General features: G+C 43.5%; 1 protein-coding gene and 1 long non-coding RNA gene across 3 annotated transcripts in view; one reads left to right on the forward strand and one right to left on the reverse strand.

Moving 5' to 3' along the window:
- The window catches only part of FGD6 (FYVE, RhoGEF and PH domain containing 6), a 121029-nt gene that overhangs the window by 4418 nt on the left and 101314 nt on the right, over window positions 1-15297 (forward strand). For both annotated transcript variants that reach the window (XM_045290004.1, XM_004700388.2), the window contains exon 2: window positions 1194-3603. In XM_045290004.1, coding sequence (XP_045145939.1) covers window positions 1194-3603 — 2410 coding nt within the window. The remainder of the gene's footprint in view (window positions 1-1193; window positions 3604-15297) is intronic.
- Window positions 7659-15297, reverse strand: part of LOC123521658 — a 41776-nt gene continuing 34137 nt past the window's right edge. The window contains exons 2-3 of the long non-coding RNA XR_006680048.1: window positions 9509-9554; window positions 7659-8272 (exon numbers count right to left, since the gene is read on the reverse strand). This is a non-coding gene — a long non-coding RNA (uncharacterized LOC123521658). The remainder of the gene's footprint in view (window positions 8273-9508; window positions 9555-15297) is intronic.

The raw sequence follows: 15297 nt of genomic DNA on the forward strand, positions 1-15297 counted from the left end.
CCAGTTCCATGTAATATCTTCCTGCGTGCTGTGACTAATTTCCTTTGTTGAAAAGAAAATCCCCACCAAATGAAATATCAAAGCTCCCAGGTAGCCAAGCAATTAAATAATGTGCAGCATTGCTTTGCAGCAAATATTTTAAAAAGTTTGCTGTTCTCATCAGGGGCTGGCTGCTGCCTCAAAGACTTAAGAGTGTCAGGAACCTTGTGGAGCAGTTCTGCTGTGCTCCCAGGTCCTTGTGAGTCGGAACTGAGAGTGGGTTGTGCTTTAGTATACCTTTGCACAGTAAAAGCTCTCAGAGCCGAACCATAGAAGGTCAATGGGTCAAACCCACCAGCTGCTCTGAGAAAGAGGTGTGGCAGTCTTTGTCTTTACAAATTTCAGCCTTGGAAATTCTAGGGCAGTTCTACTCAGTCCTGTAGAGTCACCATGAGTTGGAATTGTCTCCATAGCAGTGAGTGGGTGAGTACTGGGGGTACAGTCTTGGAAACTCATATGGGCTATTCTGTCTTGTCCTACATCTGTAAGTCGAAATCAACTCATTGGCATTGAGTTTGAAGAGCTAGCATGAGAGACCTAGTGGGTTATGAAATTGGGCTGCTAACCGTAAGAGCCCCAGTTTGAACCCATCAGCTGGTCTGGGTGAGAAGGATGCAGCCTCAGAAACAAACAGGGGATATTCTGCTCTGCTCAATAGAGTTGTTGGAATTCGCTCGCTGGCAATGTGTTTTTTGTTTTGTTTTGGGAGATTTGTTTGGGTTTTTTTTTTGGGTGTTTTTTTTGAGAGCCAGCATCCTAATTTTGGACTTTTAGCTTCCCACTCTGGCATGCCAACCTCTTTGGGGTCCCTGGTGGCAGGCACATCGGGTGAAATAGTGACTGCAATCTAGCAGTCACTGCACAGGAGAAAGATGGGGCTGTGTTCCCTTCATGATTTAGTCTCTAAAACCAAAGGGAGCAGTTTCACAATATGCTATGTGATCGTTCTGAGTTAGAGCCAGTTGATGGTAGAGAGGTGTGGATTTGGCCTCACACTGAGAAAACACATTTCCACTTGTGGTATTTCTATTATAACAGCACTCGATAACTAGATATTGTTTAAAGTAACAATGCGATAGAATTATTTCACATTCTACCTTGTGCTTTGGGTATTTTGTCACCAAACTATTCTTATTTTCTGTTTTCCTCTCCAGAGATCAAGAAGCCACCATTGGCTCCCAAGCCAAAGTTTGCGATGGCAAATAATAAGCCAGTTCCTCCTCCTGTGGCTCCTAAACCTGACCTTGTGGTTTCTAGTCCTCAACAGTCAACAAGGAAAACCAAGCCAGCAATAGCCCCCAAACCAAAAGTTCTCAAAGATTCCCCGGTTCGAGAGAGCCGGCCACTGCCAGCAAGGAAAAACACTGTGAACCTGGACAAACACCAGCAGAAAGTACCTGGAGAAGATGCTGAGGACCATAACTGTACACACGCAGCAGAGCAGAGCAGTGACTACATCTCACCAATGTGCTCCTCCTGCAGTTCCGGGTGTGCCCATAAGCTTGGGAATAGAGGGAATTTGTGTGGAGAACAGCTTCTTTTAGAACCCCTGGAACTGTGTGAGAATGTGGGGAACAGTCGAACTGATGAATTCTCTTCAAGTGTGAAAGGTGAGTCTCAATGTGACTCTTGTGGTGAAAAGACCAAGAGCCAGAGTGGGGTCATTTTAAAGGCAAATGCCACAGACAAGAACCTCGAAGATGTTTTAACCCAAGGAACCACCCCCATAGGCACTCCACAGAATCACAGACCCCCAGACAACCCCGAAATGAATGGCAGCTGTCATTCGAACAAGCAGTTCAGAATTGAGTATGGTGATTCCTCCTCTTCCTCCTCCTCCTCCAGCTTTGAGAAAGTACCTGACTCTCGCCACCTCCCACAACCTCCAAATGAGGAATTTCAAATTGTTGAGACTTGTCAGGAAGGTCACGAAAAAGGCAGTAGTAGTTGCCATCATGCATCCGAAAACGTCAAAAGGAATGATTTTATACCTGCAGACAGAGTGAGTGAGGCGTTGGAAGTCAAAGACCATGGCCCCTTAGAAATTCACCTAGTGCCCTACACCAAGAAATTCCCAACTCCCAAGCCCAGGAAGACACGTACTGCTTGTCTGACTCGCCAGAAGTATATAGACGCACCTAGTGAAAGCATTGAGGAGCCAGATAATTCAGATGGTAGCTCTTCTGGCCTTAGTGACAAGCATTTGAAGAAGAATAAAGGCAGTGTTCTTTGTCAGAATGCTTTGTGTAACCAGAAACAGGTGGACAAAGTGAAGCAAGGAAATGCAAGTGAATTGAATGCGGACTCTGACTGTGAGAGACAAGACTTAGCCCATTCACAGAAAGCTGGCTGTCCTGAAACGTCTTCTGTTGAAGAAATGGCATCTCCTTTAGACAAAGACTCCAGCAAGACAGAGGATAGTTGTAGTCCGTCCCTTGCTGTAGACAATGAGACCACTTTTATAAGATGTAGCACTTTATCTATGAGCCTGCCTAAGCAACTCAAATTAACTTGTGATAAACATTTGCCTACTGCCTGTAACCCAGTAGTACCTGCCCCTGAAGTGCAAAAGGAATCTACAGTCAAGGATGAAGCTTCCTCAAGAGTTGTCCCCAAAAAGCCACAAAGACACAGCTTGCCTGCCGCAGGAGTGCTTAAAAAGGCTGCCTCGGAGGAGCTGGTGGAGAAAAGTTCTTATCCCTCAGATGGAGAAAAAACTTCAGGGAGGAGTCTAGAAAGAAATCACGTTCAGCATTTGTGTGCCCAACACCAGGGTATGTCGTCCTCATTTGATGGCCCTAAGCGGACCTCAGAAAAGCCAGTGTGGAAATTACCTCATCCTATTTTACCCTTTTCAGGGAAGCCAGAATCCTTAAAGTCTGTGAGGATGTCTTCAAATAGTGGTTCATCAGCTACGCAAATCAAGCCCAGAGCGAAGTCATTATCCGCTGTGGATGTGGTTAGGAGCACCAAGCCTTGCAAAGACACTCCAAAGAAAAACTCTTTCAAGAAGTTGCTCAACCTGAAACTGTCCATCTGTTTCATGAAGAGTGACTTTCAGAAATTATGGTCCAAGAGTAGCCAGCTTGGAGACACCACCGCTGGTAGCTTCTGTGGTGGGGAGCAGAAAAGGACAGAAAGTCATTGTCATGGCTTGTTGGTAGGAGAAGAAAAGCAAAGAAAGCCCACCAAGGCGCATTCTGCAGATCATTACAGTCTGGAATCCCAAAAGAAGAAGAAGTCTCGGGACTACCCCAGCATGGCCAATGGTCCTAGAGCTGAGTCTTTGGATGACCGAATGCTCTCCAGGGAGTCATCACCTCAGGCCCCTTGCACGCTGGTGACAGGTGCCTCTGCACCGGAGTATGAAAATATATGCCACTATGAGGAAATACCTGAGTATGAGAACTTGCCATTTGTGCTGGTTGTGGGGAAAACTCCAGAATCTGCATGTCAGAATTCGGGCAGCATGGAGGACACTGATGCAAATATGTATGAGATAGAAGACCCTTATGAAGTTCCTGCTAGCCAGCTGCAACTTATACCCGGACTTCAGCATTGCAGGTAACATTGCATTTTGGCATGCATTATTGCAGTCGGCTTTCAACAACTCTGTTCGATAGGTTGTACTTGGGGGAAGTCACCTGGGAAAGGCTGATTCAGTTAAGGGATTCACAAATATGTAAAAGAAAGAATTGCATTCCTGATTTCTATAATGAGATTGAGCATTGGCTATGATCAGTGATTCTTAGGTGTATTTTAACGACTGCATTTTGCAGGCCTTGTGGCCCTCTCTGTATGAGTTCTGCAGGATGGGTGTAAATGGAAAAATACAGTAGTAATAATTATTAGTTGTCTTGCTCTGGAACTCCTATCCCCAGGTACAGCCTCCATTGATCATATGGATGAAATAGGAAGGTATTGTAGTGCAAGCCAGGGGCAGTTGACTTTTTAGTAATTAATGCAAAGAATTTGAACTGGAGGCAGTGTAGCTGAGGTGAGGAAGATCTGCAACAGAGAAGTCAATGCAGGGCTCGTTGGAGGCAACTTGGGGCAGGAAATTAGCAAATTCCGTGAGTTTTATTTGCTAAGATATCTGTGCAGTTATTGAAATCTGTGCAGCATCGTAAGGGATTATTGAAATCCTTGTAAGGTAAAGGGAGCCCTAGTGGCATAGTGGTTACAGGTTGGACTGCTAACCTCAAGGCCAGCAGTTTTAAACCAGTCGCTCCACTGGAGAAAGACAGGGCTTTCTATTTCAGTAAAGAGTTACGGATTCGGAAACTCACAGGGACAGTTCTACTCTGTCCTACCGAGGTCACTAGGAGTCACAATTGACTTGATGAAATGAGTTTGGAAGGTAAAAAAAATCTTTAAATTTGTACATTATCACTCTTTGGGGATTATTTTATTTGTTGAAAACTAATTGCTAATGTCTAATGAATATAGGAAGAAGTGCAGGAAATATAGCTGCGTTTGTTTTTTTTTTCATTTATAAAGGTGCTTCATGCATCTGGAATATGTACTCCATCTCTTACTGAAATCTTGCCCCTCTTTGATGGGCCAGCTTAACAGTATTTGACTTCAGGAAATGTCGAGAATTACCCAATGGGAAGTTTTCACATCCTGTTCTGACCTTCCAATTATATTACCATCTTTATTGTGGTCTTCCTAACTCTGTGATTACTTATTGGCATGTCTGGTGTTCTGTTTGGTTTTCTCGCTTTGTATCCTTTGTTCCCGCGTGAGGCCAAGCAAGGAGCTAGGTGTTGGTTGGGTCGATCCATGAATGAGTGAACAAGGGGCACGGCATCCTCTCTGTAGCTGCTTCCTTCTCCCTCCGTAGTCCCAGAGGTAAACCTGTGCATTGTACTCATGCTTAGTACTGCATTGTACTGTGCAAGTACCATATGCTTCAGAAAATACATTTAGACCATCTTGGTGCAATATTCTATGTCTTCAGATTCTTCGTTAGGCCATTATGTTAGGCTGGGTTATCTAGAGAAACCAAACCAGTGACTCTCATGTACAAGGAGGTACCAAAAATAACCCACCAGAATTTTTCCCCCAAAGGTATATGTTTAATATTTTTTTTAACAAAATAACAGTATCACCTTCAAAGTATACTCCGTTACATGTAATACATTTGTCAAATATGCGATTCCATTCTTGGAAACATTTTTTAAACTCATCAGTTTGGATGGCTGAGACACCACCTCTCTCATTTTTTTTCTTCACCTCTTCTATGTCCCCTATGTCAAATCGCTGTACTTTCATGTCCCTCTTCATTCACAGAAACAAAAAGAAGTCTCACGGAGCGAGGTCAGATGTGTGGGGCAAAAGAGGCATGCTGTTTTTTTGCCCCAAACTGGCACACTGAGATGGCTGTGTGAGCAGGTACATTGTCGTGGTGACAAAACCAGTCCCCTGTCTGCCACAAATCAGGCCTTTTTTTGTCACACACTGTTTACAATCTTTTCAGAACCTCTAAAGAGAAAGCTTGATTAAAAGTCTGGCTTGGTGGAATGAACTCCAAATGTACACGTTGACATTTTCATCCATTTTGATGTTGACAGATGTCGAGAACGAGATTTGTCATCAATTGACATTTCACCCTTTTTGAAATGAGAAAACCACTTGTACATTTGCATTCTCCCCGTAGCACTCCCCTTGTCAGCTGTGTTCAACATCCCAACAGTGTCTGTGGCATTTTACCTGAGCAGGAAACAAAATTTCACAGCTGCACATTGTTCTCTCAAATGGCCATCATAAAAAACAAGGTTTGAGCAAAACTGCTTTTTAGAGAAAAAAAAATTCGCTGTAACCAGAGAGAACCTTCCCAGGCAAGGCCACTGGGTGCACTAACTTACAGCGAGTTGCTCTTGCCTAATGGGAAAAATGCGTACCGTGAAAGCTCGGCTCCACCCAGCGCACTTCCAGGTTTTTTTGGGTATCCCCTTGTGTGTAAAAGAAAGAACTTTATATCAAAGTCCAGCATAAGTCCATGGAGTCCACTGCTAGCTGGAGCTCCTTTCGGAATCCAGGAGTTGCAGGTGGAAGACTCAAAGATGAAACAGGAAGCTGGGTGATCCCAGGCTGATAGGTGCAGAGGCTCCAGGATCCAAAGTGGGCGACAGCTATCAGGGATCCAAACTTGGCTCACATGGAGCTACCCCTGAAGGCAGGCACAGGGTCCTATCCAGGAGGAAGGGCAAGGGCAAGAGGAGTAGGTCTGTGTTTTGTTTGTAAAAGAAAAGCCACACCCCCAAGGAGGCATCATCTGGCTGTGACCTGATTGATAGGTTGGGGTGGGAGGAGTCAGGCAGCAAGGGGTTAACATGTAGCCAGCCTTTGTAGCTAGAAGGTATTCGGAAGGAAGGCTCTCTGTGGAGGCCACAGGAAACCCAGGGCTGCGTTGGACACAGTTGCCCGCTATCAAGTAGGACGGCCTGCTGAGGGGGTGGGCTCATTCTGTTTTGGAAGTTAGCCATCCAGAAAGAGGTTTCTGTTTAGGCCTGGAGCTGGGAGCTCCACAGATGAGATTCCTAAAATAAGGCCTTTGAATGAAAAGCCTTTAGTCATAGGGTCAGACTAACTATTGATTAGGAGGCTGTGCCTTTTGTAAACAGGACTGAACAGACGGGCCGGGGGTAGGGTAGAGAAGATAAAAAATAATTTCTTGTGGAGAAGATAATTTGGGTAAGGCAAATGAAGCCAGTTATACATCGCATTTCAGGTGAATTGAGGCGCAAAGTGACAGCCCTCTTTGGTAATACGACACCTGAAAATACACCTGTGCTTTGGAATAATTGATTCAAAGACTAATAGCCTAGAATTCTTCAAAGAAGCCCTGGTGGCACAACAATTAAGTTTTAGGCTGCTAACTGAAAGGTCAGCAGTTCAAACCCACTTATCTGTTCCCATACAGATTACAGCCTAGGAAACCTTATTTAAAATAAATAACCAAAAACCCCACCTTGCTGCCATTGCGTTAGCTTGGACTCTTACTGACTAAAGGATAGCGTAGAATTGCCCCTGTGGGTGTCCGAGGCTGGACATTTTTATGGGAACAGAAAGCCTCATATTTTCCCCCACAAGGAAACCCCGTAATATAGTTCTACTCTGTTGTGCAGATTCACTAGGAGTAGAACTAGACTGGAGAGCATCTAACAACCTTGTGGCTCTAATTTTTTTTTTTAATGTAAGCCTATGTTAGTCCAGTAGACTAAAGAAACAAATTCAGCGAGACTCATATGTGTATAAGAAAGTTTTATATACAAGAGCAATTGAATATTGAGAAAACATCCTAGCCCAGTACAGAACAAGTCCACAAGTCTGCTCTTAGCTCATATGTCCAATACCAATTATAAATTCATCTTCAGACTCATGAAACACATGCAATGATGCAGATTGTGGATCCAGGGTCAGTGGAAGTATCTTGGCGCTGGCAGGGACTCCATGTGGCTCCTTCAGCTCCAGGGCACTAGCGTAGTTCCATGTGTCTTGTCAGCAAGGATGCCTTGCAGGGAGTGAGCGTGTGTTCCACTACCAGCGAGCTATTTATCTTCTTAGCGCCTCCAAATTAGGTCATCGAGCTGCGACCTGATTGACAAGTTAAACACCATCCCTTCACTCTTAATTCTCAAATTGACAACAGATTGTGTAACTACCACAAAGCCTGAACTATGCCTAAATTTAAATAACTGAAGCCAAACCTTTGCCAGAATGAATCAGAATAGTTAGTCTTTACCAATTTTTCATCCCTCAGGGATGAGAGTCTGGATCTTACATAGGGATTAGGTCAGAGAAAATGACTAGTTTACCGGTTACAGGTTTGTAACTGGGCTGCACGCAAGAAGGTTGGTGATTCAAACTCACCAGCTACCCTGCAGCATAGGCAGTCTGTGATCATAAAGATTTACAGTCTCTGGGGAACCCAATGTAGCAGTTCTACCCTGTCCCGCAGGGCTGCTAATCCGTGATGGTGTGTATGTAGCCATCTTGGTTTCTGAAGGTTGGTGTAGCAGAAATGCCACAAGTGGGTGCTTTAAAGAGCAGAAATTTATTTTCTCACAGGTTAGAAGGCTGGAAGTCCAAATTCAGGGCATTGGGTCTGAGGGAAGGTTGTCTGATCTGTGAGAAAGTCCTTGTTTCAACTTCTCTAGTATTCTTGGAAAGGAGTCTTCGTGTGGTACAAAAGAGCCAAATCTCAAATATAATTTTCGACAAAACCCTAAAAAGGACAAAGACACAACATTTGGTAGAGACTGTTAGCACGAGGACATGATGACATCCACACAGCCACTTAAATAGAGCGTGAGACATGAAGTACAGTCATGGTCACAATTGGTGGCAGATCAATCCATTGCAGTCACAGGAGGGTCTACAGAAGTGGGAATGGAACCATAACTCAGTGGTTCTCAACCTTTCTAATGCCGCGACCCTTCAATACGGTGCCTTGTGTTGTGGTGACCCCAACCATAACATGATTTTCGTTGCTACTTCATAACTGTCATTTTGCTACTGTTATGAATCGTAATGTAAATATTTGACATGCAGGATGTCTTTTCATTGTTACAAGTTGAAAGTAATTAAAACATAGTGATTAATCAAAAACAATATGTAATTATATATTATGAAACATTTATTTCTAATTACAAATAAATGAAATTTTGTCTTAAAGCATGGTGTAGCATCGGTAACAGTCTTCACGCCGGCTACCTGTATGTGGGCGTATCTGAATGTGCTTGGAGCCACCTAGAGACGTTAGAGGAGTGGCGTCTATGTTCCTAAGACCATTGGAAATACGTGTTTTCTGATTTGTTCAACCCCAAAGGGGTCGTTGTCATAATTGGACTATGGATCATATGTTGGAAGAGCTAACAAGATTGAGCCAGGGCTTTCTGACCAAGCTAGGTAGGGCATGATTCACAGGGCACAGGGCACATGACTCAAGACTGTGTGACCCCAGTGTGGTGATCTCCTTCAAGGACACACCCAGGAAAGCCCCTAAAGGAGACTGTGTTTCCCCAACCCACCAACCCACCCCTGGGGCTGGCTAGGGGATATGGAGTTCATCTACTTTCCACTTCAGTCCACCTGAGGGCAAGATGCTCACATCCCTGGCTAATGGTCAGAAGAAATTGAATAGGGGCTTAAAATCTAGTTGGGGGACTCTGAAAGTGGATTGTGGGCCTTCACTCTCATCCATAGCCTTCTGAAAACAGGGCGCTGAGAATCTAAACTCTAAAACAGAATTTAAACTCTCCTGACAGCCGGGTCAGCTATTCAAACTCCCCAGTCACTGCATGAGAAAGATGTGGTGGTCAGCTTGTGTCAAGATTTACAGTCTTAGAAACTGTGTAGGGTCACTGTGAGTTGGAACTCCAAGGCTGTAATCTTTGCTTTTACAGGAACAGACTGCCACCCCTTTCTCCCGTGGAGTCACTGGTGGGTTCAAACCACTGACCTTTCCGTTAGCAGCTTTAACCATTGTGCCTTCAGGGCTTCTTACTCTGTAGGTATAAGGAAGAGGATCAGTAACACATTGGGGTGAGGGTGGCGAGCACAATTCAATCTATAACAATAACCAACCAAATTCTCTAACAGTTAAACAATCACTCAGCAAGCTTGGAGTGATATGGCATGAAGATGGTTCCTAAATCCAACAGCTTAACATTCACAAATTTATAACAACATATTTATGCTTTTTCAAGAAATAACTGTAGCCAGTTCCCAATTCTAAATGGGGCAGTGTTCTAAACGTTCAAGATCCTTTGGAACTCAGAGTGCATTTCCCAAAGGAGAAATTTTAGAAACGGTGGTGAAGGTCCCATTTTATAGTAATAATCAGAATATTATTTTATATTAACATTACAGTACTGGCCTATTCTTTCCTTTCCTTTCCAAGCCCAAATCCACTTCCCTCAAGTCTATTCTGCCCCTCCTTCAGGCCAGTAAATTCTTCTCATTGTTTCTGTGTATTCTTCTGATGACAGCCGAGCACTAGCCAATGTGTTGTTGAATTCTGGGAAAAGCAGCTCCGCTAGGTCTGAGGCATTCATTAGGGTTTGTGGAAAGGGTGAGGTGACTAAAGAAAAATGAGGAAATTGGGGGGCTGGGCTGCTGTGAGAAAGGCCTTGTCAGTGATAAGGAGAAGGGCAGGGCAGGATTGGGAGTCAGCATGCCGTAGATTTTCTTCTCTCCTTTTCACCTTATTATTCCTCTCTCTCTCCTCTTGGCCTCCCATTCTCCATTACCAATGGTGCGCTTCTGCTAAGTGAGTTTCTGGAACCAGACAAGGGTGAGAAGTAGTTGGAGGGGAAGGAGGAGGGGGTGGGGTGGTGGTGGTAAGGAGTGGCACTGGGGACTCCCATAGTGGGGGAGGATAGACAGCCAGATCTCAAGGTGAACCTGGTAGAAGGGAGGAGTTCTCATAGCTGTAACAACAGCTTGGGCTGCTCCCAGGTAGGCCATCTTTTAGTCACTGCTGTGGGTTCTCAAGGAGCCCTCATGTACCAGTGGTTACTGATTGGGCTGCAGTCCGTAAGGTCAGCAGTTTGAAACTACTGGTTAGCTCCAAGAGAGCAAGAAGGGGCTTTCTACCCCCGTGAAGAGTGACAGTCTCAGAAACTCACAGGAGCAGTCCTACCCTGTGTTGTAGGGTTGCTATGAGTCAGCATCGATTCCATGGCAGTTTGTTTCCTTGGTGGGATCTCAAAAGCAGTTCGTTTCTTGATTCCACAGATACTGTGTGTCAGGCCTTGTTCCTTTAAAGGAACATCTGCTCTCTAGGGATGCCTGTCTATCAAGGCAACAATATAGAACAGCATGATTTCCTTAATCCAGATGTGGACTGCATTGTGTAGCCCACTGAGGTAGTGGTAATGCAGTGGACTTCACAGTGGTGGTCACATGCGAGCCCACGAGCATGACTGGCCTTTGGGAGGTCGTTTCCTGATCTTGGTGGGAGCCGCTGTGGCTGTGGTGCTCTAGGGGAAGAAGTCAGACTCTAGCCTGAGGAGGGTTGAGAAGAAAGGAAGTGGACTCCGCTAGTATGGTCAGCTATCCCTGGAAACTGTCACTTGACCGGCTGGCGTTATCTTTTGGTCTTCCTCATGTACCAGGATTCAAGAAACATTAAACTCAAGATTCTTTCTTCTTTTCCTTCAAGATTATTTCTTTAACTTGGTATTTCTTGGATTGGAATTAGCCACCATTTTGGCAAATCTGTTTGTTTACATACTTAACCACAATTGAAGCCGCAGCTAGAAGCACATAAAATAAAGATTTCTTGGCAATTGTTTTCTTTTGCCTTGTAGGTAAGTGTTAAAAATTAGTTCATTTTCAGTGTTTTGTCCAGCTGTGTTGCATTGGCCTTCATTTCCTGCCTTCGGATGAATGATCATGTATCAAATAGATATATGCTTTGGTGTAGTTGAATGTCACTGTACACATTTAGAAGCATATTTATAGTCAGGAGAAAAGGTACCTACAGAGAGAGGGAGAGAGAGTGAGAGAGTGTGTGTGTGTGTGTCTCTTGTTTGGTAATGATACATTGTTTTGAGTGAGTGCAAAGTAGACCATCCTACAGGGTTTTCAAGGCTGGCACCTTTCAGAAGCAGATCACCAGACCTACCTTCTGTGGCATCGTTAGGTGGGTCCAAACCACCAACCTTTTGGCTAGTGTTCAACTGTTGGTGCTACCCATGGACTTCTCCTACTCCCAATGTTCTCCTAGGGTTTATATCCATTCACAGAGCAGTGAACTGCCTAATTCTTGTTAAGGCCACCCATGGGGTTTCCCTGAGGCCAAGTTGATGGCAACAAACACCACAATGTATAGAACTAAGAATGTATTTTTTGGCTGTAGAACTATAAGTTAAATTCATGCTTCACTCACTGCCATCGAATCAATTCTGACTCACGTAGAGATGAAGCATTGGACAGCTCATAAAACATCAGCGGCTTCATGCGAGAAAGACAGCCTTTCTACTCCTATAAATGGTTATAGTCTCAGAAACCAATAGGGGCTCCATGTGAGTCAGCATTGACTCGGTGGAGTGAGAGTAACCCTAGAGGACAGAGGAGAACTGCCTCTGGATTTCTGAGATGGTAGCTCTTAGTGGAAGTAGAAAGCCTCATCCTTCTCTCTTGGTTCCCAGCTAGCATGCAGAAATAGATTTAGAAATAAGACTGTAGCAGTCATTAGTAGAGAGAAAAAAAAACTCCAGTGAACAATAAAGTTAAATTGTTTGGGGGAGGGGACTCATGAATGCTGCTGCATTCAAGAAGGAAAAAGCTATTGAGCTGAGGAGAAGGGAAATATTAAGAGGGGTAGGTATGGGAGAGGGGGAAGTGGTGTTAACAAATTAAGGGACAAGGGAACAAGAAGTGATCCAAAATAATGGCGAGGAGGGTGTAAGAGGCCTAGTAGAGCTTGATCAAGGGCAATGTAACCGAGAGGAATTACTGGAACCCAAATGAAGGCTGAGCATGATAGTGGGACAAGAGGAAAGTAAAAGGAAATAGAGGGAAGAACTAGGAGGCAAAGGGCATTTATAGAGGTCTAATTACAGGCATGTACATATGTAAATATATATGATGATGGGGAAATAGATCTATGTGCACATATTTATAGTATTAAGGTAGCAGATGACATTGGGCCTCCACTCAAATACTCCCTCAATGCAAGAACACTTTGTTCTATTAAAGTGACATTCCATGATGCTCACCTTCCCGGAAACAGTCACTGAAGACAAAGCAGGTGCATAAGCAAATGTGGTGAAGAAAGCTGATGGTGCCCAGCTACCAAAAGATACAGAGTCTGGGGTCTTAAAGGCTTGAAGGTAAACAAGCAGCCATCTAGCTCAGAAGCAACAAAGCCCCCATGGAAGAAGCACACCAGCCTGTGTGATCATGAGGTGTCGAAGGGATCAGGTATCAGGCTTCAAAGAACAAAAAACCATATCATTGAATGAGGGGGAGTGCGAAGTGGAGACTCAAAACCCATTTCTAGGCAACTGCACATCCTCTTACAGAAGGAAGGCTCACAGGGAGGAGATCAGCGAGTCAGTGGGCAGTGTAGCAAGGATAAAACATAAACTTTCCTCTAGTTCTTAAATGCTTCCTTGCCCCCATGATCCCAATTGTACCTTACAAATCTGGCTAGACCAGAGGATGTACACTGGTACAGATAGGAACTGGAAACACAGGGAATCTAGGACAGATGATCCCTTCAGGACCAGTGGTGAGAGTGGTGATGCCGGGAGGGTGGAGGGAAGGTGGTGTAGAAAGGGGGAACCGATTATAAGGATCTACATATAGCCCCCTCCCTGGGGGACAGACAACAGAAAAGTGGGTGAAGGGAGACCTCGGACAGTGTAAGACATGGAAAAATAATAATAATAAATTATCAAGGGTTCATGAGGAAGTGGGGAGCAGGGAGGGAGGGGAAATATGAGTACCTGATACCAAGGGTTCAAGTAGAAAGCAAATGTCTTGAGAATTATGAGGGCAACAAATGTACAAAAGTGCTTGACACATGGATGGATGGATGGATTGTGATGAGTTGTATGAGCCCCCAATAAAATGATTTTTAAAAAGGGGGGTTGGGTAAGTACACTATGAAGAGGTGGGAAAGGTGAACTTCTTTGCCTCATCCATCCTCCACGTGGCTTAGGGGAATTCCGGATCTGGGCTCTTGTTCATAAGGGGATGAGTGTATTCATAGTTCAGGTGTTTGTAACTCAGATGATGCCTGTACTTGTATGTTACTTTTATAAATTCTTTGTGTTTTTGCAAACATTTCTTTTACATTCATCATCTTATCCTGGAATGGCATAAGTGAATTCATTCTAATTAATTCTTTTTCATTTAAAAGTGGCGGGGAAAGTAGATACATTTATACTGATTTGTTTATTTTGGAAAGGGAGAAATAAAGCTATTCACAGAAGACATAATCACCTATGCAGAATTTTCACCTGTAAAGATCTTATAACTACTACATGAATTAGGCAAGGTCTCAGGGTACATAGTTATATTTGTTTTAAAAAATAAAAATTTAAAACTAACTGTCTTGAAGCTGTGTTAGTTCAAAGAACACTTTGAATGATAGAACACTTTGAATGATAGCACAGTTGTGACCTTTTTCCTTTAATCCTAACTATAAGTTAATTTTGAGAATGGATTGCCTACTTTCTCCTGGGTGGTATGAAAAAACTACTTTGTGGTTTGGTCTGGATCTGGCAATTGTATCTGTGATCTCTAGAGCTATCTGCTCCTGGCAGAGTTACAGTCATGGAAACCCACAGGTGTCCTGTAGGGTCGCTATGAGTCGTCATCGATGGCAGTGAGAGAGAAAAATAGTATTTGCAAGTAGTCTTGACATTGAGCAGCAATAATATTTTATTGGAGCTATAAAAGTAGAGGTGGCTGTATAAATAGGATATGTATGGAATAAAGCTATAATTACAGAGAGAGCAGCTGTCTTTTGCTAGTCTCTCAGAATTCTCAACTTTTCTTGTTTGCATATTATAGATCCATATCAGTGTAGCTTGTTGGTAGTGGTGTGCTGTTTTCTGAGGTGCCTGGGGTGGGTTTGGACCACCCACCTTCCCTTGAGTAGTCCAGTGTTTAACCATCAGTGCCACCCAGGACTCTAGGAATTGGAATAGAGATTCTCTTTCTTGGTATCTTATCCTTTTGTGCTTAAAGAAATAGAGTGGTAAAATGATTTCAGGGAAAGTAAACAGTAATGCAAATGTAACCGAATTAGTGGTTCTGTGCTCTTATCTTCAAGCGTCTGTTTATCAGACTCTCCCACTTATCCAAGTAGTTTTGGTTTGTGCCTCAGGAAAGGTGAAATAATAAACTCTGCACAAAGAAAGTCAGCCCCCACCCCTGCCCCCAATGTTTAAAGAAAAAGAAAAATAAACACATTTAACCTTTGTGTGTTTGAAAAACTGTAACTGCTTGTTCTTTTAGCTCCCTACTGGATTCTGCTGAAAACATTGTTTTACTTAAGAGCGTTCATTTACTTAGTGTCAAGTCAGTTTCTTGGTAACATATTTATAGCAATTGATACATTTTGGTATATGTTAATATCTTTGGGGTAACATTTATAGCAGTTGATACAAGTTAGTATTTGTTAGTATCATTTGAACTCTTAGAACTGTTTTTTAGCTTTGGTTTTATAGTAAAATCAGAATAGCTTTAAAATTTGAAAAGCAGTCCTGGGTTTGAATTGTTTGGGAATGC

This window comes from Echinops telfairi, unplaced genomic scaffold, assembly GCF_000313985.2.
Source record: "Echinops telfairi isolate 266 unplaced genomic scaffold, ASM31398v2 ScPeMD7_2;HRSCAF=8, whole genome shotgun sequence".
NCBI classification, from domain to species: Eukaryota; Metazoa; Chordata; class Mammalia; order Afrosoricida; family Tenrecidae; genus Echinops; species Echinops telfairi.